The following is a 24,635-nucleotide window of genomic DNA, read 5'->3' as shown; positions in this document are numbered from 1 at the left end:
AGTTTTAACTGTATAACAGGTTTGGAGAGCAACTTCAAAGGATCCCATTAACAAAACAGATACGGTGCCAGAACAGAAGTAAACAGAAAAGCCTGTTTAGTTATTGCAGGAAAACTCAGTAGGGACGGTGCATCTAAGGGAACTCTAGCTTTGAGGCACAACATGGTGTTGATTAGTGCAAATAAACCTCTTCAAGAGTCACCTTTTAGCAATTACAATCAGACACAGCCACTGTGGCTTCAAAAGCTTCATTAGCAAACCCTGCTCCCAGTGAGAGCTACAAATCTCAGATACCCCAGAAGTTTTAACTGATGGAGAACTGTCTTGCCTTATCTATTTTCTTCTAAATGAAAGAAATGAGAAGATAATTACACATTCTCTCATCAGGATAAATAGCATTAAAAAATCAAAATAGATCCTCCTGAAGAAAACACAGCCAGTGGTACAGAATAAGAGATGAGGATAATTTTCAAGTTGAGTATGATGAAGTCAGGACACCTTGATGTTTTATTTTCACCTAAAGGGACAATCTAAAAAAAATGCAGTGTGTTTTTGATGTAGCTAAAAGAAAACTATCAAAAGTAAAGATTGTTTCTATTCTTGTTAGGATTCTCTTACGAAACACCTGCAAATATTGAAAACAATTTTATAGCAGTTTTCTCCTAATCCACTGGTAAAATAGAAAAAACAGTATTTTTAATTCTTTCTTGGTTGAGGAAAAGGCAGTTGCCAGTGCATCGTTCATTGTCAACATGCCAAATGCTGGCAGGCTTTTTTGCAGTACCAGCAGTCATCTGCTCCCTCAGTTAGTGTGAAGATTTCTTGCTATTTCTCCTGCCAATGTACTAACTTACCTTTAAATACTAGGACAAGTTAAGTTCAGTGTTCTTGCTAGTTTCAATATGAATTTGTTATTTGGCAGCTAAAATAAATGTTGTATGCCAGTGGTCCTCCCTAACCTTCTTATTGACTCACTTGCTGCTTTGTATATGCTATAGTTCTTTGTTTATGCTGAGATTTTAACAATAATACTATGAGATAGCAGAGAAATCAACAACAACAGAAAAAGCAACGGTTGCTTTTGTTATTGTGGTTGCAGTGTGCTAATTTATTAGCACAGTCCTGTGAAACAGCCAGGTGGAAGTTATATTTTACTGATTTTTCATTTGGCCCTATTATCTCTCTCTAATGGATCTGTGGCCAGACAAATGGGGTCCTGCATTGATTTTACCCAGGAATATATTTGGAGGATAAAGTCACTTGAAAATAACCTGTTGGCCAGAATCTGTTGAGGAGCAGTCTTCAGTGATCTTGGTCTTCCCATAAAACGCTCTGTACTTCTAAGCTACTGTTTTCTCCAGAGCAATACAGCCTGAAATTTTAGAATAGAGAATAATTAAAACCAAGAAGATGCTATCCATCTAAAACTATCAATACGAGTTTGTCTGTTGACCAAATAACGATTGCATGCTTAACCTCAGATCTGATATGACTTCTGTTGTGAAATTGGTACGAATCATAGATGCTTCAGTCAGATTTGAAGGAACCTTGGCAGTCTTCCAGGGCAACTCCTGCTCAAAGCAGAATCAACACTGGAGTCAAACCAGGCTGTTCAGGTCTTTGTCGAGTTGGGTCTTGAGACCTCCAAGGATGGAGGATCCACCATGTCTCTGGGCCCCTGTTGTTTTTTTATACTCCGAGTGAAAAATGTTTTCCTTGTATCTAGACTGAACCATTCCTGTTTTACTGTCTCTCATCCTCCACCCATGCAGCATTGTGAAGAGCCTGGCTCTGCCTTCCTGCTGACCCCTCCAGGTTATCCCTACGGTTGAGGAAAGGGCAGTCATTTCTTCCCGCCAGCTACTGGCTCTGCTTCTGTTGGCAGAGCCCAGAGTTCTGTTGGCTTTCCTCGCTGCCTCATATTTAACCTACCCAAGAGGCAGCATGAAACTGGGACTGATTTTTCTGTCCCTCAGACACCCAGCAGCCTGTGTCTCCTCCACCAAGGAAAGTCTATTCTGGAAAGTCAGGGGTATTACTGAAGTTTGTAGCACAAAAAGCCAAGGTTTCTGCAAGCAAAGGGAGTGGAAATAATCCATGTGAAACTTCCCACATAAACTTCACTGCCTGAAGTGTCAGAGGTAACTGATGTGCTTCTCCCTTGTAGGACTGGGGACAGAGAAAAGCCTGATAAACGATACCAGTTGACCAAAAAAAAGGAAGGTAAGAGACTGGGAGAAAGCACTGAAATAAATGGAAATTTGCTGCTGATTCATTAGGGTCACTGTTTCACCTGTTGATACTGTAGTAGTAAAATGTGCTGAACATGGCTGTGTAGCTACTACAGGGAAGCGTCTGGGACGATATTCCCAGACGCTGGAACACACTTGAGCCAACTGTTGAGAACATCAGCATGAAGCACTGCCTTGTGCTATTTCAGACAAGCCTTCTGCCAGTGCCGAAGCATGTGCTGTTTTAGGGAGCGTAATGAGTTCACCACCAATGTAGTACTGTTACCCTGGCTACACAGCTGCTCAAAGCAGATCCGTACCAGTGCTACCAAAATGCATTCTCCATTCAATGCAGACACATCTGCTAGAATAAGAGCAAAAGCCATGGAGTGAACCCAGGGAAGTCTGAATTAGAAGTCTGCCAGAGGGGCTGCCTGGCAGCACTTGGCAGTTGTCAGTTCCTGCTAAAAGTAATTTGGTTCCTCCTGAAAACGTGGTTTGAACTCCAGGCTGAAAACTATGTTTACAATTAATATCTTTTCACATTAATGGACGTAAGTGGAGCACTGACAGCACAGGGTGCTTAACAGCAGGCAGGACACTGGATGCTGCATGGGGAGACAGTGGCATGCGATGACAGTGGAGAGTGCTGGGCTGAGGCTGGAAGGGGAAAGGTCTTTATTGTTGCTGCATGTGGCTTGAAGCAAGATGTCCTGGTTTCAGCTGGGACAGAGTTAGTTCTTTTTCATAGCTAGAAGAGCGCTGTGTTTTGGTTTTAGTCTGGGACGTGTTATGAGAAGAATGTTGATAGCGCACTGATGTTTATAGTTGGCACTGAGGCGTCAAGGACTTTTCAACTTCCCATGTTTTTGCCAGTGTGCAGGAGCACAACAGGCTGGCGGGGAGCATGGCCGGGACAAAGGGTCCACAACTCCCTGTATGATTTGAATTTAGGATTGAGGGCCAAACTGGCCAATGCAGTATTCCATAGCATGCAGCATCAGACCCAGTAAAAAGATGAGGGTTAACCAGAAAGAAGAGCCTTTGCTCTTCTGGGGGCTTTCGCTCTCACACTCTGAGAGCTATCCTCCTCTCTTGCTCTTTTTTTGGGCCTTTCACTTGTCCGGGATTGCGATGTCAGGACTTACCTGTTTCAGGATCGTTAGTCCAGGACGGGACAGGCCTTGGCCAAGGGGTGGTGAGCAATTACACTGTTCATATACATTATTATCATTCTACACACATGCGTATTCATGTAGTAGTAGCAATAGTATTAAATTGTTCTTATCATCACCTACGGGTCTCTTTCCCTTTTCCCCTTTAATTCTCTTCCCCATCCCCTGGGGGTGGGGGAGGATAAGTGAGTGGCTGTGTGGCGTTCAGTTGCCAGCCAGCCTGAGATATGACACAAGAACCTGTGGTTACCCTCCTGTGTGAGCTGCTTGAGACATAGAGCACTTCTGGGAGAACGGTCAAAGTGGCTGCGACCACCTCAAGTGATGTACCCCGCCCAGGAAAGGCTCCTGTGTCTAGCAGAGGCGGTGCCTGCCCAAAAATTTCAAGATATTCCAACTGAGAGGGTTGTGGAAAAGAAGGAGAAATGTTGTGCAAGGAATTAGTGGAAATCCCAACTGGAAGAGAGTGCCGTTACTCTGCTACTGCTCACAGGGATTTTAAGTGTCTTTTAGCACTTATTTGAAATGTCTACCTAGGATAAGCAGCAAAACCCAAAAAACCCACCTTTGAAAACAGACTGAATCATTTGCTGGAGCTGTTTGGTCTAGGATGGCTTAAGTATTTTAAATCTGAGATTTAAATATTAGACAAGCCCAATGACCAGAGCCCCACAGGATATTAACTGTGTTTATTGTCAGGCTCAAAGCGAGAGGATGCTTTACCATTTCCAAATTGCCTTGCTTTAAGACGAGACAATACTTTAGAATACTTTTTTAATCTATGTTAGTCCATAGTTTTCATGTGTAATGAACACATTGGGAAAGGAACCAAAATGGAGTTTCTGTGTTTGGCTCAAGAGAACTTCTGGTAAACATTGTCTCCAGTGGAATTACATTACCAATAACAATGAAGAGTTGCCAAAAATACGTAAATATATCTGTCTCAGGAGGGGAAGCTATTAATGAGATTGTCCTTCTATGAGTGATTCTGTATCCAGACCACCTCCTATGAGATTACCCTTTGAAGGAACAAGCCTACTGAGAAGTCATGCTGTGTTGGAGGGCGAGTTGTGTGCGGCAATTAACCACAGGAACCGCAATGCTGATTGCAAGTAGCTGCTGATCCGGCAAGGAAAACCGATGTACCAAAACCAAGTGAAGACAGAGGCAAGGCTTTAGAGAGTCATGCAATACCATAGTGTGGAACAAATGATGGGTCACACTGTGCCCCGAGTGGGCAACACAGTGTGTTTCCAAAAACTTCCTGGTTCTGGTTTTGTTAAGATGTGCTTTGCTTGGTGCAAATTGGTTGGTTCTAGTTTTGTTAACTCATGCCTGAGTTGAGACATAAAAGAGGCAGAAATAAGTAAGAATGTATGTCAGATTAACACTGACATGCTACAGAAAATAATGATAAATATAAAAATAAATCACAGCGAGGCAGTGTGTCTTTCAACACAAGAGGCAGTTTCACACCTGACTTCCTTTTCAAGGGTCCTGTCGTTACTATCCTTTTACACGTTTTATCCAGTGCAAAACTCTCTAATGCATAACACTTTTTCAGGGTGGGGCTGGCCCGAGAACGATGCTAAGCAAACTGGGCTCTGTGTCTGCTACGAATTGCCATTTTCCAAAGTTTTAATTCCACAAATGGACTTTGATTCCATCCGATTTCAAAGCGTGATAGTTTTGCAGGAAGCAAAGCCACTGTATGTATCTTCCTTTGGGTGGTGGGAGGGAGACGTAATATATGAGTGGACACATAAATGGGCAGGTAAATGTGAACTGTAATTGGAAATTTTAAGAATTAAAACTAGAATGAGGAAGCAGCTGATTGTCCATCATGGGGGCTCACTGAAGAGCAAATAGAGAGCAGTAAGAAGGCATAGCTCAGGAGGTGTGGAACGGTGGCAAAGTGACACCAGACGAAGGAAAGCCAGCAGCAGGAAGGCGATGTCTTACTACAGCGAGAGCTGGTGGGGCAGGCACCAAAAGCTGGGAGGGAGAGGTAGGAGGGAAATCCAGTTGCGGTAAATACTGGAGAATTTGGGAGTTGCTCCAAAGCACAATAAACCAGAATTTTGCTGTTTCAAGCACACAAATTCTCACTGTGTAAAGAATTAAAAAAAAAACCAAACAAAACCAAAAAAAGAACATAAGTGTTGTGAAATTGGGCAAAGGCTTCAGGGAATAACATAAGCACTTAAAACACACTGCAGTATCTCAGTGTCTATCCAAGCATATTCACCCGGTTCGCTGCACTGGTATTCAAAGTCGGATTTGACATGTGGGTTTCCCTCTGAAGTAGCGGGGAGGTCTGCTTGTCCTCACTATAATTTTTAATTGAATTTATGTTCACTTAGCATAACATGATTGCTCTAAAGATGGCTTCTGTCTGCTTATAATAAGGTTAAAACTCAATTAGTAACTGCAGCATCTAACGATATTTCACCACTTGCCAGAAGGCTCAACCAGCATCTGGCTAGCTGCAAGCAACCGGTGCAGCACGCGTTTCGTTTTGCGGCGGTGATGGGCTCCCCCAGGCAGCGTGGCAGTCACCCGCCCCAGCAGCAATGTCCATGGGATGGGCTGTCCCGCGGTGCTTCCTGCACCATCGCTGCACAATCTGTTCCCTGCGCTAAGTCCTGTATCACAATAATGTTAACAATGAATGATTTGCATCTTCACTTTGCAGTATTTATCAGTTTCTGGAAGACACACACCTGCTAGAAAAACTGCTGACATGATAATAAGGTTTGATTTATTTATATACTTTTTATATTAGAAGAAATTAATTTTAGTTTAATGAACAACTGTAATAACCAACAAGCCTCATGAAAATCTATGTGACCATTAGGCGACAAAGCCCCAGGTGAAGCCTGTTGTGTTCCTTCCTACAGGTTTTACTTTCCCTTTCTGCCCACCTGACCCTGATAAACTCATTTTTGCAGTACATCCTTAGCACAAAACAAATTATAGCTCTTTTTTTCTCCTCTTTCCTTTTAAGGCGTGCCCAGTTTTCCCATCCTTCATATCTTCTAACTTATCCAGAAAATTATCAAACATTGGTATTTATGCAATGGTGTCAATATTTACCTGAAATATCAATTTCAGTGTCTATATAGACGATTGTCCTTGGTTGCAACTTGATTAAGCACAGGTAAATAATAAATATGTCATGTTGTGAATTATTACAGAAAATGGACAGATGTTTGTAATTTGAAGATAACCAGGACAGAAGAAGGCTTGGAAGACATAAATAAAAATTCTGCCAGCAAAGGAACACTTAGAATTTTATTGTCTTGCATTTTATACTTGGACACATAACCTGGGACAATAACTCACTCAAAAAAATGCCTCAATCGTAGTTCCAATAATTTTGTCAAGGTCTGCTACGTTCAGTCTACTTTATGTACAAGCTTTGGAGAAAAAGCACAAGAGTCCTTGGAATGCTTTACATCTCTTTTACGAAACTTCTAGTCATTCCTGTGCAGGAGTCATTTGAACAACTTGTCCTTTAGATGTGTTTTCCTTCCATGTTCTTTTTCACAGCTATTCATCCGATCGGTGCTCTCGTTTATACTTAGATTTTCTTCTTAATGAGAACCGTGGGGCAGGGACACATAAAGTTTAACGCTGCCCTCTGCCATTAACGCCAAGTGCAATGACTTTCTTTGTGCTGGCACCTTTGCAGGCCTGAAGAGTAACATGAGGAGGGCATCTTCAGGGCCAGCATAACCTTTCATGTCCCTGCGACGCCTCAGACTGCGCAGCTGCAAAGGCGTCCGGTTTCTCGGCAACCACCTGGAAATTCTGCAGATGAACATTCATTTAATCCTGTTTTCCTTCCTGCCAGGTAGATCTGCTGTTGCGGTCACCCCACGGCGGGTGGCCCTACCCGAGGGTCACGCACTGCAGACAAGGCGGCATCCCGCGCAGCAGTGCCTTCCCGGTACAGCGGCAGCGGTGCCTGGAGCAACGCGGTACGCTCCCGGAGCGCCCGGCTCCCTGCTGGAGCGTTCCGCACCGACACAGCCCCCGCCAGACGCCCCGACCGGCGCGAGCCTCGACCCTAAGATGGCGCCGCCCGCGCTCGGCGCTGCGGGGCGGCGGGGAGGGGGCGTGGCCTCGGCCGCGCGTGCCGGCGGCGGTACCGTGGACAGCGCCCCGCGGCCCCGCCCCGCCGTGACCTCAGCGCGCGCACCTCACGTGACGCGGGTAGCGGTCCCCGCCCCGCCGCTCCGTCGGCGCGGCCTGCGTCCCGCGCGGCGTCGATGTCCGCGGGCGGACTGGGGCCGCTCCGTCCCCGCAGGTCTGTCGGCGCCGGCGAGGGGTGGGGGGCGGTGGGGCCGGCGGCGAGGCCGGGCCCGGCTTGGGGGCGGCGGGGCTGCGGGCGGCGCGGCGGAGCCAGGCCCGACCCGTGCAAGCGTGCCGGTCGGTCAGGGTCACCGTCCTCCGCGCAGGAGGGAGCCGCCTGCCGCGCGGTTGTGAGGGGTCGCGTCGCAGGGCCGGGCCGGGCTCCGGAGCGCGGCCTGCCGGCGGAGCACCGCAGCTTGGGGTGAGGGGGAAAGGCGGCCCTCCGGGCCCGGGCTCCGGTGAAACCGCAGCCCCGCGTAGCCGGGAGCACCTGGGCAGCCTGGCTGGCTCCGGCCTTTGGTCGCGACCCAGGTGAGCAGGACGCTGGCGTGGCGCGGTTTTGCCGGGCGGCCGTGGCAGGACGTGTCCTTGTGTGACGGGCAGGAGCAGAAGAGTAGAGCCGACCCCTTCCAGATATTTCCCCCTTGCTCTTTTACAACGTTTTGGTAACCTGGAGTCCGTGCTGATGTTTTATCTCTTTGGTATCCATTGAAGGTGGGTTTTTTTTCAGGGAGAGTAATATATCAGGTAGTTTTATTGCTTGGAGATGTCTCTGTTGGCCAAGACTTACAGCGTACGCCTTGTGGTGAATGCACGGCTTGTAAACTTGCTCCAGGTCAACTTCTTGGCTGGAGAATTATGCTTTTTTCTATGGTATGACACACCTGTACTGGAAGGAAAAGAAACATTTAGCATGCGGAGGTATATATTCCTCAAGTAGCCGTGTTTCTTAACATAGAGTGTGGAGACATGGAATATCTCTCTAGTTTCAATTATCCATGACAGGTTGTTGGAGATACTTTATGTTCTTCATCCATTTTTTTCACTGCCAGCCTTGATTATTGGAATTATTTAATCTTAAGAAGAGCTTTATGAGTGAGTTGTATGGGGAATATAGGAGAAAACGACCTTGGTAGCGGATGAAGTAGCATTTTTGTGAAATGTGGACCAGACATTTTAATGGTTACTTCTGCAAAGCGTAAAGAACATCTGTTAGTATTGGTAGCAGGACTTCACATACGTGTTAAGAAACTCAGTAAGGGTACTGACAATACCAGGAGAATATTGAGTCATATGATACTAGCCTGTGCAATGTATTTATGTTTAAACTGATCTTAATCTAGATAAACACTTCACTATCAGAAGCATCTTGCTGTCTCTTTCATGTGTCTCTATTACCCTCTAGAAACCTGGGTAGAATAATTCACAAGACTGTCCATGACATTAGGTAATTCTAGAGTGAAAGTGCCAAGGTGAAGGTAGCTTGTACCTTGATACACATGTGCGGTACTGCAGAACAGCTGCAGAAATTTTCAGCTGCTTAGGGCTTTCATTTACTTCCACTATTTTAGGGTGCCTTGGTGCATTAAATATCAGGTTGTTCTTTTGGTTCACTGCTTCTTTCTTATTTTTGACCTCTGGTAGAGATTTAATTAGTATCTTCCTTTAGGTTGCTCTTAGCTCAGCTTGATTCCTTGCCAATCACTGTTTTGATTTCAGTTTTGATTTAAGAAACATAGCGGACTGGAACAATCCTAACTACTTCTGACTTCTGCCTGCTGTCCTATGTGCTGATTTTTGACTGACAGTCTCAAGGCTGAGTGGGCCGGAATGGTCTATGATCATGCTGGTGGTCTCCAATTCGTTTAGCTGCTGACAGCCGACATCTGTTCTGAAAAGCAGTGTGTGTGAGAGGAAGAGCGAGGAAGAAGTCAGTTTTGCTGAGCAAAATTAATCTGTAGTTGAAATCTGGCTGGAATTACATGATTGGTCGCTTTGTACATCTTTGTTTCACACCTGCGTAAAAATGGAGGTATTACTTTTTCATGAGATGGCAATAATGTCTGTGATAAGTTTTCTTCCCCTGTGATCTTCATATCTTCACAGGAGTGACAAAGACCATACCCGCTCTTATAGATTGCATATGCAGTAGTTACAACTTCAAGTGTGGCTCTGACCCCATTTTGAAATTTAAATGGAACTGAAGGGAAGTGACTGATACCACTTATAAGCTCGTTGCTTCTATTATGTGTTATGTGATTTGCATCCATTTTCAAATCTCCCTGACAAACTGTTGTTTTATTCTGCATTCTTTGCTAACTGCTAGAAGAAAGATCTACACATTCTCCAGGCAGACAAAAAAAAGAAAGAAAGAAAGACTGTGAAATTACCCGTACTTAAGAAGCTTGCTGCTGTAGTATGATAAACTGACAGAAATGTTCCTCTCATTCCCTTCTCTGCCAACTCTTTGCAAAGTACTTTAAACGAGGGTAGGTAGCCCTTTAGGAACAAGTGTCCACCCCTCAGGTATGTGCGCAGAAGTTTGGTAGTAAAGGGTGGGATTCGCAGGGAATAGATAAGTGGAATAATTATTTCTATCAGAATGAGCACAGACATAAAGTCCCAAGTGCCATGGTGACCTCTCAGTTCTTGCTGTTATAATGTATTGAAATCTTTCTAAGTTTTGCAAAATGACTTGATGCATACATAGTGGTTTTAGTGCTGTTACATAGAATTTTAGAATGGTTTGGGTTGGAAGGGACCTTAAAGATGATCTAGTATGCAGACATATATTAACTGTCAGTGTTGTCCCAGTTGCTCTGAGCTTTTACAGGATGTAATCTGCTTTCAAAATGGTGCTGATGGTATTTATGTTCCTACAGTTGCCTAGGAGCTGTAATCATAGGCAGGGTGTTGACACAGGAGGAAATCAGTGTTGGAATAAGCTTTTAATCTGTGAAATGACAAGTGAATATAGGTAAACAGGAAATAGTACTAACATAGGGGATTCAGCATATGCAGAGCCTAACCGTTGCCAATTTGTTGAAAATGCCAAATGGAGAGAGAAGTGCATGTGGCTTTGAGATTTTGGGGGTTTTGTAGGTTTAAAGGAGGGTTATGTACTAGTTTTGGTGATACTGCCTTGGAAGAATACTTTCCATGTATCTGGGCACGATAGAGAATGTGAACAAGTGCTTGTTTGGAAAATTCAGTAAGTGGAATAACACCAGTGGTAGCTGTGTTATGAGCTAGGCATCAGATCTGCTAGTAAATGAGAGTGAAAAGGCTGCAGAAGCCTTTTAAGAGGAGACAGGGGAATTTGGTGCGATAAAGATGGAGAGTTCACTGCTGGGGAGATATCGTTAAAGTCAGTGACTAAGGGACCCATTCAGCAGCTTTCAAAGTAGATGTGAAGTTAAAGATGTCATGTTAAAACTGTGATGTCAGAGGAGAGCATGGTGTAATACTGTTTTATTCAGTAGGAGCTTTTTTCTTCTTTAAGACCAATACTAATTTTTTAATTGGATGATGATGAAAAATATAGTTCTTCCTGTCCCTTACAAATTTAGGAATTTTGTAACCATATATTTCCTTTTTTGGAAGGAGAGGAGGAAGAGGAAAAACAGTGAGAGAATAATTTAATGGGATTTATATGCGGAAAATGTTTATACAGAATTTTTAAGGTATCTGTTACTTGTAGAATTGGAGATAAAATAATCTTTGTGTGTAGTAGGTAACATAAAATTTGGTCTGTGACTCAAAATGACAGTGTTGTTTTTAAAGCACTTCAAAGTTCATTTGGCAGCTCAGTACTTCAGTTTTTTTTCCTAGCAATTGTTCAACTAGTCGCACTAAGCATCAAAAAGCTTGGATTTTACCTTCTGACTAAGTAAATTATTTCTCTGGATGGACAACAAAACAAATGAGAGACACCTCAGAGTTAAATTTGAATTTTTCTTCCTCTTAATTAGTATCCTACCCTTCATGTTCTTGTATCTTTCCAAATAGTTCTAAAGTGAAAAGAAACTAATAATTTCTTTTCCCATTATTGCTATTCCTTTGCAATTTTAGCAATTTCAGCATTAAGATTGTACTATTTTTGGTCTACTTGTAAGCTACATTTGTTTTTTCTATTCTGAAGGTGAGCTTTGATTCCCTTTGTTAGCACTGGAGCTGATGGTGTTCAACATTCCCAAGATTCAAGCCTTACTGTTTTTCTCAGTATGTTCAAAATTACAGAAGATCTGCTCTCCTTGTTGAAAAGCTCACAAGAGGTCATTGGAAGGACAAGATAAATGTTGCTAGTTAGAAAAGCAAATTAGACTGAGCCTTTTCTTAGTGTAGCACTGTTTGACTGAAGGCTAATGTCAATATGAACACTTAACTAACACTTTTAATTATTTTGTCAGCTCTGTTATTCATGGTGTAAATTTGAGGCAGCAGGCTTTTTTTTCAGCCACTGTTGCCTTTAAGGCTGTTCATAGAACCTGCCCCAGTTTGGCTTGGTAAAGGGCCGCAGCTTTTTACATCTGAGAGATGCACTTATGGCTGGCAAGAGCTCCAGAGAAGTCAATGATTAGCAGGCTCGTTTGTTCCCAGGGAGCAGAGGCTCAGGGGACAGGTGGTACAAGTGGTATTGGGATTGCTTCAGGAACTGGGATGATGGTATCAGTTACAGAAGCTGTGAAGTGAACTGATTGATGTGGGAATGGCCATCAGCAATGCTTCCACTGCTGTAAGTGTAGCTCTGCAGTCAGCCATGGAGCAGCCTCTCTCCTGAAAAGACCTTCATGCCTCGGCCTGAGCTTTGTTGAGGAGCACTGTAGCCCTAAACCTCAGTTTTCACTGTGAGGCTGAAATGCATCTGCAGTTTATTGGCTATTTTTCTGATTAGGTTTGGTTTTGTCTTTATTAATAGACTTGGATCTTCTGTCTAATAAACAAACATGAGTCATCTGAAGTTGTTCTCGGCTACGCTGAAGTGGCATGGCATTAAACTTCTGGAAAAGCAAGATATAGCCAGAAGGGTATTTTTACATGGCCAACGGAATGCTTCATCAGGATCCTCAGCACCATTCCTGAGTGGGAGTAATTCGAATTACGTGGAGGAAATGTATTATGCATGGCTTGAAAACCCTAAAAGCGTACATAAGGTAAGTCTAAAACTTGACTGGAAATGATAACATTAGATTAAGAGTGGAATTGATTTTTTTTCCTTTTTTAACTTGTTTTATTAAAAGTCCAGAAAAAGGTCTTCTGTGAAATGAAAAATGTGAAACTAATTTCCCATGTATTGATTGTTGTAAGATGTGATATTGCAGCAGAAAAAGTACAGAGGAGCCACAGGCATGGTGAGCTGAGGAGAAAGAAGGAGACGTCCACACCAGAAGTAGTAAGCTGCTCAGAAACTTTCAGCATTCCTCCATGGAAATGCTGTTCAAGCAATCTTTTAAGTAATTATTTACATCTGGAAGAAGACCCAAGAAACAAAATACTTTTAATTGTTTAGTTTATTGTAATAAGGTTGTATCAAAGGATGTGTTATATTTCAGTAGTATATATTGATGTTGATACTTCTAAAACTGTCCCAAGAAGATGAATATTCAGTTGCCTTTAGGTAGCGTGGCCAGTGGGTCGAGGGAGGTGATTCTACCCCTCTACTCTGCTCTCGTGAGACCCCACCTGGAATACTGCATTCAGCTCTGGAGTCCCCAACACAAGAAGGACATGGAGCTGCTGGAGCTGCTGTCCAGAGGAGGGCCAGGAAGATGATCCAAGGGCTGGAGCACCTCTCCAATGAAGACAGGCTGAGAGAGTTGGGCTGTTCAGCCTGGAGAAGAGAAGGCTCGGGGTGATCTTATTGCAGCTTTCCAGTACTTAAAGGGGGCCTACAGGAAAGCTGAAGAGGGACTTTTTCCAAGGGCATGTAGTGACAGGACAAGGGGCAATGGCTTTAAACTGAAAGAGGGGAGATTTAGACTAGGTATAAGGAAGACATTTTTCACTCAGAGAGGTGAGGCACAGGAACAGGTTGCCCAGAGAAGTTGTGGCTGCCCCATCCCTGGCAGTGTTCAAGGCCAGGCTGGATGAGGCTTTGGGCAACCTGGTGTAGTGGAGGGTTTCCCTGCCCATGGCAGGGGATTGGAACTAGATGATCTTCAAGATCCCTTCCAACCCAAACCATTTCTGATTCTAAGTAACCTTAAAACTGAATCTGAATTTGTCAGAAAAGCCTTTTTAAGTATCTTGAAAAGTATTTTGTTCTATCTCTCTCCCTCTCTCTCCAGTCGACATACATTTGTGTTCTTTTTTTTTTTAAGCTTTAAATCTATTGCCCAAATCCTTTCTTGTGGGCAAAATATATAGACTTATTTTTTAACAAGCTTTCTGCTGACAAGGAAGGCTCTGTTATGGTGATACATGTATAGTAACTTAAGAAGCTGATGAGAAGTCTGATAAATTCTAAGACAGTCAAGTCATTTTCTAGAGAAGTAATGTGAATTGTGCCCAAAATGTTTACCAAATTGGTTGTGTGTTCCCTCATACTTGAGGCACATATATCAAAATGTCACTTAGAAGTTGTTGCTCTAAGTCTGATAATCTATCTAGAGTGTGAGGAAGTGATGCATGTTGAGGGGGGAAAAAAAAGAGACAAAAAAAAGCAGTTTTATAGCTGTTTTTTTTTATATTACATATGAATTTAGTCTTGTTGGAAAGTGACATATGCAGTGACAACTCTGAAGACTGAATGTTGTTCACATAGCAGATCAATCCTAAGTCTTTTGTGTAACGCTTTAACTTGGAACTGAAGAGACCTTCTCCAGCGGTCCATTGTCTCGTTCCATCTGTCTTTGGTTCTTCATCATGTAACTGCCAGCTAAATTTCCAACCAGCGTAGAGCAGGGTAGCATGTTGTGTGGATGTGTTGAATTAATTTCTGAGAAGCCCTCATGGTGTCTTGGTGCTATAGATCGATACTAATCATTTATTTTGAGGATGACGAAGAAATAAAGTCATGCAGAAGGAGAGTGTGTGGTAGCATCTTGTTTTTACTTGTTCTGTTTAAGTTATGTTGCTTTGTGAGAACTTTCTTTCCTTTAAGAAGATTTGAATACCTGAATTCGGCTGAATTTAGACCTGCTCGTTGTTTTGCTGATGCTTGAGGTTAGGCAGAGATGCTAAAAATCCTGCTGGAAGGCTATCCAATTCGACTGGCTGTTCCGGCACAATTGGGCAATGGATCTTGATGGGGTGATGGAGTTTGTAGGTTGAACAATGACAGACAAAATAGTGGAAGTGAGCTGGCAGACGAATGTAATGGTACTGGTGGAGTAGGGTGTGGCCTAGGGAGTGGATCCCAGGTAAATCAAGATGCATTTTAAAAATGTGTGAATTCTTTTTCGGGTTAATTGTACGTAATACTTACAACAGTAATGAACTGAAGTAAATTCACTGTGTGCCTGGTTTATGAGGCTTAAAGGAATATGATTGATGGACATCATGGATTACTTTACAGCTATTCTTGTCTAAATAATGTGTTTTTCAACAGCTTAGAAAAAAGAGGGGGAGGAGAATGATGCTGATTAATTTTACTTTGTTTCATCAACAAAATTAATTTTTGGTTTCTTGAAAACCATCTCATTTGATCATTTTTGTTGACGGAAATTGTTGAATTTGGGCTTTAATAAAACAGGTTAAAAATGTTGAGAGTTGAACTCACTCTGTTTTCTTAAAAATACAGAAAAATTAATTCCAGAGTTGTATGACTATAGGCAAGTTCTGAATTTGTCATTCTGCTACACAAAGTGATGGAAGTGTTGGAAAATAATGTCAAGAGACACCAACAGTTTATGTGGTGTTGGTTATGATATTGTTAATAATTTTACTCTCTCTGCAGGCCCCTCGTATTTCATTGGTATGTCCAGTATGGTTTAGAGAGCCAATTTGTGCGAAGTGTTTAGACATTACATCATCTTTCATCTTTTTCCTCTCGTATTTTCTGTTTTTCCTCATATTTCTTCTTGGATATCTCCTTCTTATCAGAGGGGATGTGCCTCCTTCTAGTTGATGAGATGAAAAAGATTTATTTTTCCTGGGCTTTAAAAATCATACTCTATTCACTTTTACTTAGAAACTCCAATTAATCTAGGCTCCTCAATTGTTTCCATCTCAGAAGATTTGACTGGACATGTCTTCCCATGTGTGCTTATTTAGAACTGTTTGAAATATGGCTGTCGCGTTCCAATGAGCGTATTCGGTGTTACTAGCCTTTTTTCTTTCCTTTCTATGTATACCATGGTCATGTATCAAGGAATATGCATCCATATGCATCAGAACTTTTATTCTTTGTGCAAATCCATTCCTGATAATTTCCTGCTTTTCCTTGTCTTTTGAATTTCCTATCCTTAGAGTAGCCAAAACAACAATCAGAATAAAATGACGTGGGCTCTGAAAAAGGCATCATTATTTCTCCGTGAAGCATGGTGTCAGGGACATAGATCATAAGGGAGAAGCTTGACAAGGCTCAGTTATTACTATCACAAGATTAATTACAAAACTGCGTGGTTGGATATTGAGTACATAACGCCTGCCATGTTATCCTGTATGCAGCCGCTCTACCGTGAGTGTGTAATCACTTCCTTGTTTTATGTACTTGGAAAAAGTGTGGGATTTTTGTTTTGGTTTGACTTCATCTTTTTTTTGTCTTTTTTTTTTTTTAATTGAGGTAGTGATGCTCAGTGTGTCTTTTAAGACTTTACTGTCCTCGCTGCAGTTGATAAATATTGTGATGTCACTAGAAAAAAACCAAACCATCCAGATAACGAATATGTTACTTGTTATTCAAAGTGCAACACTGTTTGTTATATGAGAGTAGAATATTGGCACTGAATCACTTGAATTGTATTATATTACTTGAGAAAATAATGGTTAACTACAATATAGATTTGCTGACAGAAAAAAAAAAGGAATGTATCATGTATCACAACAGTAATTTATTTTTTACAGATGTGTTTTTGTATTATAAGTCTCCTCTACTGTTTTCTTAAATAACTTTACTAATTTAGTTGAGAACCTGCAGGTTTGCTGTGAGACCAAGCCATGGGTGGGGACACCCTCCACTACACTAGGTTGCCCAAAGCCCCATCCAACCTGGCCTTGAACGCTTCCAGGGATGGGGCAGCCACAACTTCTCTGGACAACCTGTTCCTGTGCCTCACCATCCTCTGAGTGAAAAATGTCTTCCTTATATCTAGTCTAAATCTCCCCTCTTCAGTTTAAAGCCATTGCCCCTTGTCCTGTCACTACATGCCCTTGGAAAAAGTCCCTCTTCAGCTTTCCTGTAGGCCCCCTTTAAGTAATGGAAGGCTGCAATAAGATCACCCCGGAGCCTTCTCTTCTCCAGGCTGAACAGCCCCAACTCTCTCAGCCTGTCTTCATTGGAGAGGTGCTCCAGCCCTTGGATCATCTTCCTGGCCCTCCTCTGGACAGCAGCTCCAGCAGCTCCATGTCCTTCTTCTTGGGGACTCCAGAGCTGAGTGCAGTACTGCAGCTGGGGTCTTGTGAAAGCAGAGTAGAGGGGCAGAACCACCTCCCTTGACCTGCTGGCCACACTTCTTTGGATGCAGCCCAGGATATGGTTGGCTTTCTGGGCTGCCAGTGCACATTGCCGGCTCATGTTGAGCTTCTCATCCACCAGCACTCCCAAGTTCCTTTTCCTTAGGGCTGCTCTCCAGCACTCCCAAGTCCTTTTCTCAGGGCTGCTCTCAATCCATTCTTCACCCAGCCTGTACTTGTGCTTGGGATGCCCCGACCCACATGCAGGACCTTGCACTTGGCCTTGTTGAACTTCATGAGGTTCTCACAGGCCCACCTCTCCAGCCTGTCAAGGTCCCTCTGGATGGCATCCCTTCCCTCCAGCGTGTCCACAACACGCACAACTTGGTGTCATCTGCAAACTGCTGAGGGTGCACTCGATCCCACTGTCCATGTCGCCAACAAAGATGTTAAATAGCACTGGCCCCAGTACTGACCCCTGAGGAACACCACTCGTCACCGGCCTCCACTTGGACATGGAACTGTTGACTACAACTCTTTGAGGGTGACCATCAAGCCAATTCCTTATCCACTGAGTGGTCCATCCATCAAAACCATGTCTTTCCAGTTTAGAGACAAGGATGTCATGTGGGACAGTATCAAATGCATTGGACAAGTCCAGGTAGACGATGTCAGTTGCTCTTCCCTTATCCATCAATGCTGTAACCTCATCATAGAAGGTCTTCTGTCTGTTCAGTCACATGGCAAATGCTGTTGCCAAAGACTGACATTGATACAGAGGACTTGAAGACTATAATCTGGTATCAATCTTGAAAGACACTATAGAAATTTGTAAAGGCTTTGATGGATGTGTATCTAGAAAAAACTAATTTTCTGTAGCCAAATGATATATTTTTCCTCCCTTCTGATTAAATGTCAAGCCTGCCCAACAAATCAATAAGTTCAAAAATGCGATAGGAAAAAATCATGTGGGTTCCTTCTGTCCCAGCTGGCTGCATCTTGAGACATAAACGTTTTAGAGGTATTTCTTTATATTTGTGAGTTTATGTGAAGAAAGGATCCTATGCTTATTCTCCTCAAACAAGTAGCTTGTTGGACAAGTCTGTTTGGATTTTGTTAGCGACTGTCTCAGCAGAGCATTTGTCCAAAAACATGTTCAATTGTTTATGGGACTGTACTGTGGTAACTTTTACATCTAAATGAGAAGCTTTTAACGCAGTGAAGGAATAGTTCTATTGTTACCATCATTGGATGTGTATCATGGTGTTGGAAAAAGTGGGGATGGAACCTTAACGTAAGCAAAGCATGTTCTTTATTAAAACTTTGAATGAATACCAAATATGAGATTTGTCATGGATCCAAATGTGTGTTTGGAATTTCATAATTTAATGAAAGTTATTTACTGTGTATTGCCAAAATAATCCCTTCAATCTAAGTAGCCTTGGTTGTAACACGAAGGGATTATATCTGTTTTCACTGTCTGGGATCTGCAGAGTCTCAGACTAGGTGCTATGTAGGCATGGAATCACAACACTCTTCTTAATACAGAGTAAGAAGGTGTATAGAGAGAATACCAGAGGAAATGCAGATACACTAATAGACTCTCGTAGACCATTTATAGGATGCTGTGTATATTCAGACTTCTAATCTCAGTGTGGCTAGGAAAGTGTCAGGGTAAGAAGAATATAGGAAATGGGCATAAATGAGAGAAGGGAGGAGGAATGAATTCTTCATCAATGTGTCTGGAACTGACCACCAAGCATGATCTGTCTGCCTTAATTTGTCATGCCATATGAAAGTTAGGCTATGTTTAGATCAAGTCTGTGTAGGAAAATGGTGATAAGTTAAGTAAATTTATCGTATTTGTGTCAATGCATCTTTGTACTAATAAAGAAGTGAGAGGGGTGCATTAAAGCAATGTTTCTCGGGCAGTGGCTTCATGCTAATGATGAGGTTGCTGCCCACAGGTTCAGTGAGTCCCCCCATTTGAACTTGGAAAGTTGGGTGATGTTTAGCTCATGTGTGCTGCCCCTCTCGTAGTGTTTCTGAACACCTTAAAGCTTGTAGAAATTTCAATTCTGAACTTTTTGTTAATGAAGACAGACTTTTCTAAATACCTTTGTTGTGCAGTGTTGGTATTACATTATTTGGATTCTTTTTTGTATTCTATAATGAATATATAAGTAATGTACTTTTAAAAATCAAATCTTTGGGCTGCTTTTTGTCTTTTCTGGCACTGGTTCCTTGAAATGTGTTAGTTCCAAGCTCACAGCCAGTGTAAATAACAGGAACTGTACAAAATGAAATTTAGTTTTTACAGTTCTTCTATTCCAGTCATAAAGATTTTAAAATTTTGAAATAGCTTCTGTCTTTCCTAATTAGCCAAACTGAGGAAAGTGGTTTATGACCTTTCATTACGTTTTATGAAAACTATGAGCTAAGCACAAGTATTGATCAGTCCTCTGCTAGTGCAGGCTTACTTCTTTGTTGGGTATAAGCATCTCAGATGTTTTATCCCATTCTGCTGCTGCCTGTTGGCATCCATGTATCTAGTACCACTCTAACCTGGGACAGTGACCACCTCATCAGAATGGAAACAGTTGGGAAAAAACAGATTAGACATATGTGGAGGAAGTGGATTGTGTAAAAGTGCAGAGGGAAGTAAAAGGATCTTTTGTTTGTTGTGATTCAGTTTCTGAAATACGTAGTCTTCTATATGACTTGCATCTGAAACCAGGTCTATAATTTCTTTCATAGTAAGGTAACATAAGCTGTTGAGAAAAGTATCTTAGACCAAAAGCCTCACTCAGAAAAGCTGTAATTGCTTTTAAACAGTTTTTTCAAGAAAAGCCCTTAAGGACTGAATCTGATTTAGCATAGTCAGTAAGTGTCTTGAAGTATCATAAATTCTTTAAGTATCATTAAAGGAATGGATAATTTCATTTATAAGGTTTTAATTGTTTATAGGCTTTATACCTCTTTATCAGCAGCATAACCCATTACTGATTGCCTGAATAGACATCACAGTTAAAAAGAGCTGTGTGAATGAATAATGTACGAAGATGCTTTGCACTCATATGTACTGGAGAGTTTTCCACTGAACAAGCTCAGTGTAAGAAATGAGATTAAAAGGTCTCTGTGTAAATGAAACACACAGTTGCTACTGAGATGTGGAGGTATCAGTGTTCTCTTTTTGCTGGCTATTAGTGGTACCTTAACACTGATGTAGTGAGGTACCATTTGCAGCTTGAAGGAGCTGCTTTTGATTGAGACTTTATTGTTTGAGGTAATAAATTTTCCTTCTTCTTTCCTTTACTGTACACACATTCAGTCCTGGGATTTGTTTTTCCGAAATGCTAATGCTGGCCAAGCATATGATCCCCATCTACCAGATCAGTTGGAAAGAAAGGCGTCATTTCTTCAGAGCCATGGCCTGGTCCAGACGCCAGGTAAAGCTGAAAAGCTTGTTGAGGATCACCTCGCTGTGCAGTCTTTGATAAGAGCATACCAGGTAAGTGTGCTTTGGCATAGGTGTGGGAGGGCCTCTCCTTTGCAAACAACCTCTTTCTTCCTTTTTACGTCTTGTTTGTCTTCTGGTCTTAACTCTTGCCCGTTGTCTTGCTTCTGATCCAAAATGCCTTGAACTAGGCAGTCTTTTCTTCCCTGCACAGTGTCTGAACACTGAGGTCCTGGATTCAGAGGGGGTTGCTCCTCTGGCTTAGCAAACTCAGGATTCAAATCATCCACAGCCCCAATGCTGGTTGTCTGACTTTAACCTGAAAACTCTTTATGGAGATAGTTGTTTGTGAAAGGGAACGTGAAGCTATTGGGTTTTGCCTGTTTACCAGGAGCCAACATGTCAAAGCTTTTGGCTTACTCGACTGTATTGAGATTTTGTGTGTGTGTCTGATTCTGTAAGTTAACTTGCCCAAATTTAAGTTATTTGAAATAGTTTTGCTTCAAATGAAGGGAGTTGTCCTGGATATACTGGTAATAGTAAATCTTCTGATGTGTGTGGTGAAATAACAACTTTTCCCTCTCTTCATCTACAAACTTTTCCAGTATCCAAGTCTGTCTTTGCCTCTGGGAAAGTTTGTGGTACAGTTCTAAAAGTTACTACCTTTCTTTAAGAAAGGAAGAAGTGTGCTTGCCTTCTCATACATCTAGTGTGAATTTTGAGATCCCTGATTTGAGCAGAAGTACAGGTAGAAAGAGAGGAGAAATAACAGATTAACCAGAAGTTGGATATTGGACAGCTGACGGTGTTGAGTTTGGGTCAGCTTTGATGAATTTCTCTGAGAGCTGCTCATCAAAGTTGACTTTGCTTCACAGTCAGATTTTTTTAATCCTTTTATTAAATTAAGAAATTAAGTCTAATTTCGTTTTTTTCCTCTAAAATAAGGAGGATTTTGGAAATAGCACTGGTTTTGGTTAGATGTTTTCTAAATGTAAAACAAGTTTGAACATTTTTATTTAGACTTGTGTTTAATATCTTAATTTCAATAAAAGGCTTAAAAACTGTGCTAAACATGTAAATCGGTGTTGAGCATAATAGTCCAGTTTGATTTTTAAATTGGGGGTGGTTTTTTGCTTTTATTTTAAATAAGTATGTAACTTCAAGGAAGTTTGCTACAGTTTGACTTGAGAAGATCTTTTCTGCCCTGTACTGAGAATTTTAACTCCTGTTTGCTATCATCAGAGGAATAGAAGAGGAACATTTTTAAAACTTTTTTTCTGTACACATTGCATTGTCATCATTGATTCAGATATCAACCATGTTAATCCAGCTGTTGGAAAAGTGTTGTGAAAGAGTAGAAAGGTTTGCGAATATAAAGAATATATGAAATTTGCTTAGAAATGGCTATGTAGGAGACAACCACTTCAGCCCATTCACACTTGCTTGCAGTAAAAATTTGTTGAAGAATTGGAGAAAATTGGAGAATGTTAGGGTCCTTTGACACCAGTCACTTGAAAATAGTTCAGGGATTGCTGTTTTGTTTCCTGTGTTTGAAAGAGGGTGCTGTCTGACTGAGGTGATGGGACAGAAACGTCTGTATAAATGGCAGGCACTCCTGTGTCTGTGACAAACAGTGAAAGAGGATTGCCTAAGGCAACTGTCTGTTTTTAAAACGTATTTAATACCCCCTAAATTCAGTGTTGAAGGGATGCAATCAATTTGTGACCTTCCGTTGCTTGATAATGAAATGAAATGGAGAAGGATACAGAATTTTCATTTCTCAAACCTGTCAGTATTTTATGGTTTTTGTGGTAAACTGCTTTGTGGTCTGTTGAGCTGGTCTTCTGAAAAGGCAGTTAATCCATTGCTTTTTCTAATGCTGGGCACCAGAAACACTGGAAGAAGAATTTCCCGTGTGCTTAACAAAAATGAGTCTAGATAAATTAATTTCTTGAATCTTCTTTTTTAGTATAGATTGGTGGTTTTTGTATCTGTGTCTAGAAAATACGATTTTAAAGTCGTTTCAGGTAGCCTGTACTGGCATTTAGTCAAATTTATGGCAATTGATGAAAATTTTCCATGCGTGTATTTTCACAAGGTTGATCTCTGATTTTTTTGCAGTTGTTACTGTTTTCTGTATCCAGTGAAAGAAGTGGAAGTTATTAAAAAACAACTCGATATAGAGAAAAATACTGTCTTTTAGTTAAAGACCAAACTGCTCCTGGAGTGTAATATGGCACAGTGCTTTACTGATTTGCTCTTCTGGGTTTTGGTGTTCTTGGTAATCCTCTTCCTACTAATACTGCAGAGAAGACTTAGCTTAGGGAGGTGAATTCTTTCCTGTTGATGATGCTTGAGACAGAATTGTTTGCTTAGTTCCAGTCAGATAGGCTTTGTGCCGCTGTAAACAATGAGGTGGCACAGATGTTGCCGTGGGCATCATTTGGCCTGTCAGAGTTTTATTGCTGGTGATTCATGAGAAGCAAAGAATCTTGGAGGCCAGGCTGGATTTACAGGGCTGGTGGTTCTAAAAAGGTGCCATCTTTCTGTTTGCTTATGACCGGAAAGCATTTTGTTGTGAACTCTTCTGCAAATACAGAACATTTGAATAGTGTTTTTACAAGTCACTTCTTGATGAACCACACTTTAATCACATTCTATTACTGTGTGGTGTTATTTGTTACTGATATTGCAGTTTTTAATTTTTTTTTCCAGAGACAATTAGGATACTAGTAGTGTGAATGAAATTCTACCCAAGTGATCTGAATTTGTCCTTAAAAAGAAAAATATTAAGGAGAAAATACCTTCATCTATAAAAAAACTTTTACTGAGCTAATTTGGTATCTGAGAGACATTATATTAAAAAAAATTGCTTTTTGTTTGTAACTCTATTGAATCAATTAGTTATTTCTTCTGTAGTAATGTTGTATGTTAATATGAGGCACTAGTTTAGGGCAACTTGTGGCAGGTGTTAACACCGGACATACTGATAACTGGAAGCTGGCTACATTCCCTGTTGAATTTGTGTACTTTGGTGTCTTGAATGTGAATTTTTTTACAGATGAGATTCCCGAAATTTCACAAATGAAAATAAATGCTATCTGATGTGGAGCAGAGCTTGTGAAGAGTGATCCCTTAAACCCCCCCACCACGGCAGGGCAGTTGGAATTAGATTATCTTTAAGGTCCATTCCAACCCAAACTGTTCTAGGATTCTGTGATTAATGGTGTTTGCTTATTTGACTTCACAGCTGATATACATACTATGGAGAGATATCTGTGGCTTTTTCCCTTTGTCTGACTTTTGTTAGTGCGACTTCATTTTTCTCTCACTTTCCTCTTTTTTTCAGATCCGCGGTCATCATGTGGCTCAGCTGGATCCCCTTGGAATACTGGATGCAGACTTGGATTCATTTATTCCATCTGACTTAATCACTACAATCGATAAACTTGGTGTGTACAGTGTGCTTTGTTACTGGCAAACGGTCATTTGTCTCTTTTGTCTCATTGGGCTGAGGTGATTTCATAAGATGTTTCGGGAAAGCTTCTATCTCTTCTCCTTGCTGGTATCATGAAATAGTTTGTTTGAGCATCTGTAAGGAGGCTCAGATTTCAGGCCAATGGAATTTCTACTCTGAGATCACAGGTGAGGTTCCTGTGAATTCACTTTCTGATGAATGATGCTTATAAACACTTCATAAACCCCCTGAATCTTATGGTTTTCAACCACACCAGAAATTGGTATTAATCAATACACTAGGCCAAGATTCTGGTAATTTAATTGCTTTTATACCATTATGCTTGATACTTGTTTTGACTGGGTGCACCTGAAGCCTAGTCAATTGGAAAAACAAGCAATAAACAAGATGCTGGATAGAGGAATTTAGGGTGAATTTCCTACCAAATTTGAATTCTAGCCTCTGATACTTATTTCTTCTATAACTTGAAGAAGTCTGTTTGAAGTTATCAGAAGAAAACACAGAAAGTGTGGAATGTGTGGAATTCTTTATTTGTGTATGTAATCCGATGGTGATCATTTTAGTTTACTGCTGGAAGACTGTAATACACTAGGGTTTGCTTT

The 24,635-nt window shown here is 41.5% G+C and overlaps 1 protein-coding gene across 5 annotated transcripts in view; it reads left to right on the top strand.

Annotated features, from left to right (window-relative positions):
* Positions 1-12,489: 12,489 nt before the first annotated feature.
* OGDHL (oxoglutarate dehydrogenase L) overlaps positions 12,490-24,635 on the top strand; it is a 49,517-nt gene continuing 37,371 nt past the window's right edge. The window contains exons 1-3 of one of the 5 annotated variants that reach the window (XM_009989279.2): positions 12,490-12,696; positions 20,430-20,609; positions 23,905-24,007. In XM_009989279.2, the coding sequence (XP_009987581.1) occupies positions 12,490-12,696; positions 20,430-20,609; positions 23,905-24,007 (490 nt within the window). Of the gene's footprint in view, positions 12,697-20,429; positions 20,610-23,904; positions 24,019-24,635 lie in introns of all 5 variants that reach the window. The other 4 variants (XM_086616332.1, XM_086616331.1, XM_086616330.1 and 1 more) reach the window with 4 other exon arrangements.

This window comes from Tauraco erythrolophus, chromosome 9, assembly GCF_009769465.1.
Source record: "Tauraco erythrolophus isolate bTauEry1 chromosome 9, bTauEry1.pri, whole genome shotgun sequence".
Lineage (NCBI taxonomy): Eukaryota > Metazoa > Chordata > Aves > Musophagiformes > Musophagidae > Tauraco > Tauraco erythrolophus.
The sequence above is the reverse complement of the archived record's forward strand: the minus strand, read 5'-3'. Positions and strand labels throughout refer to the sequence as shown.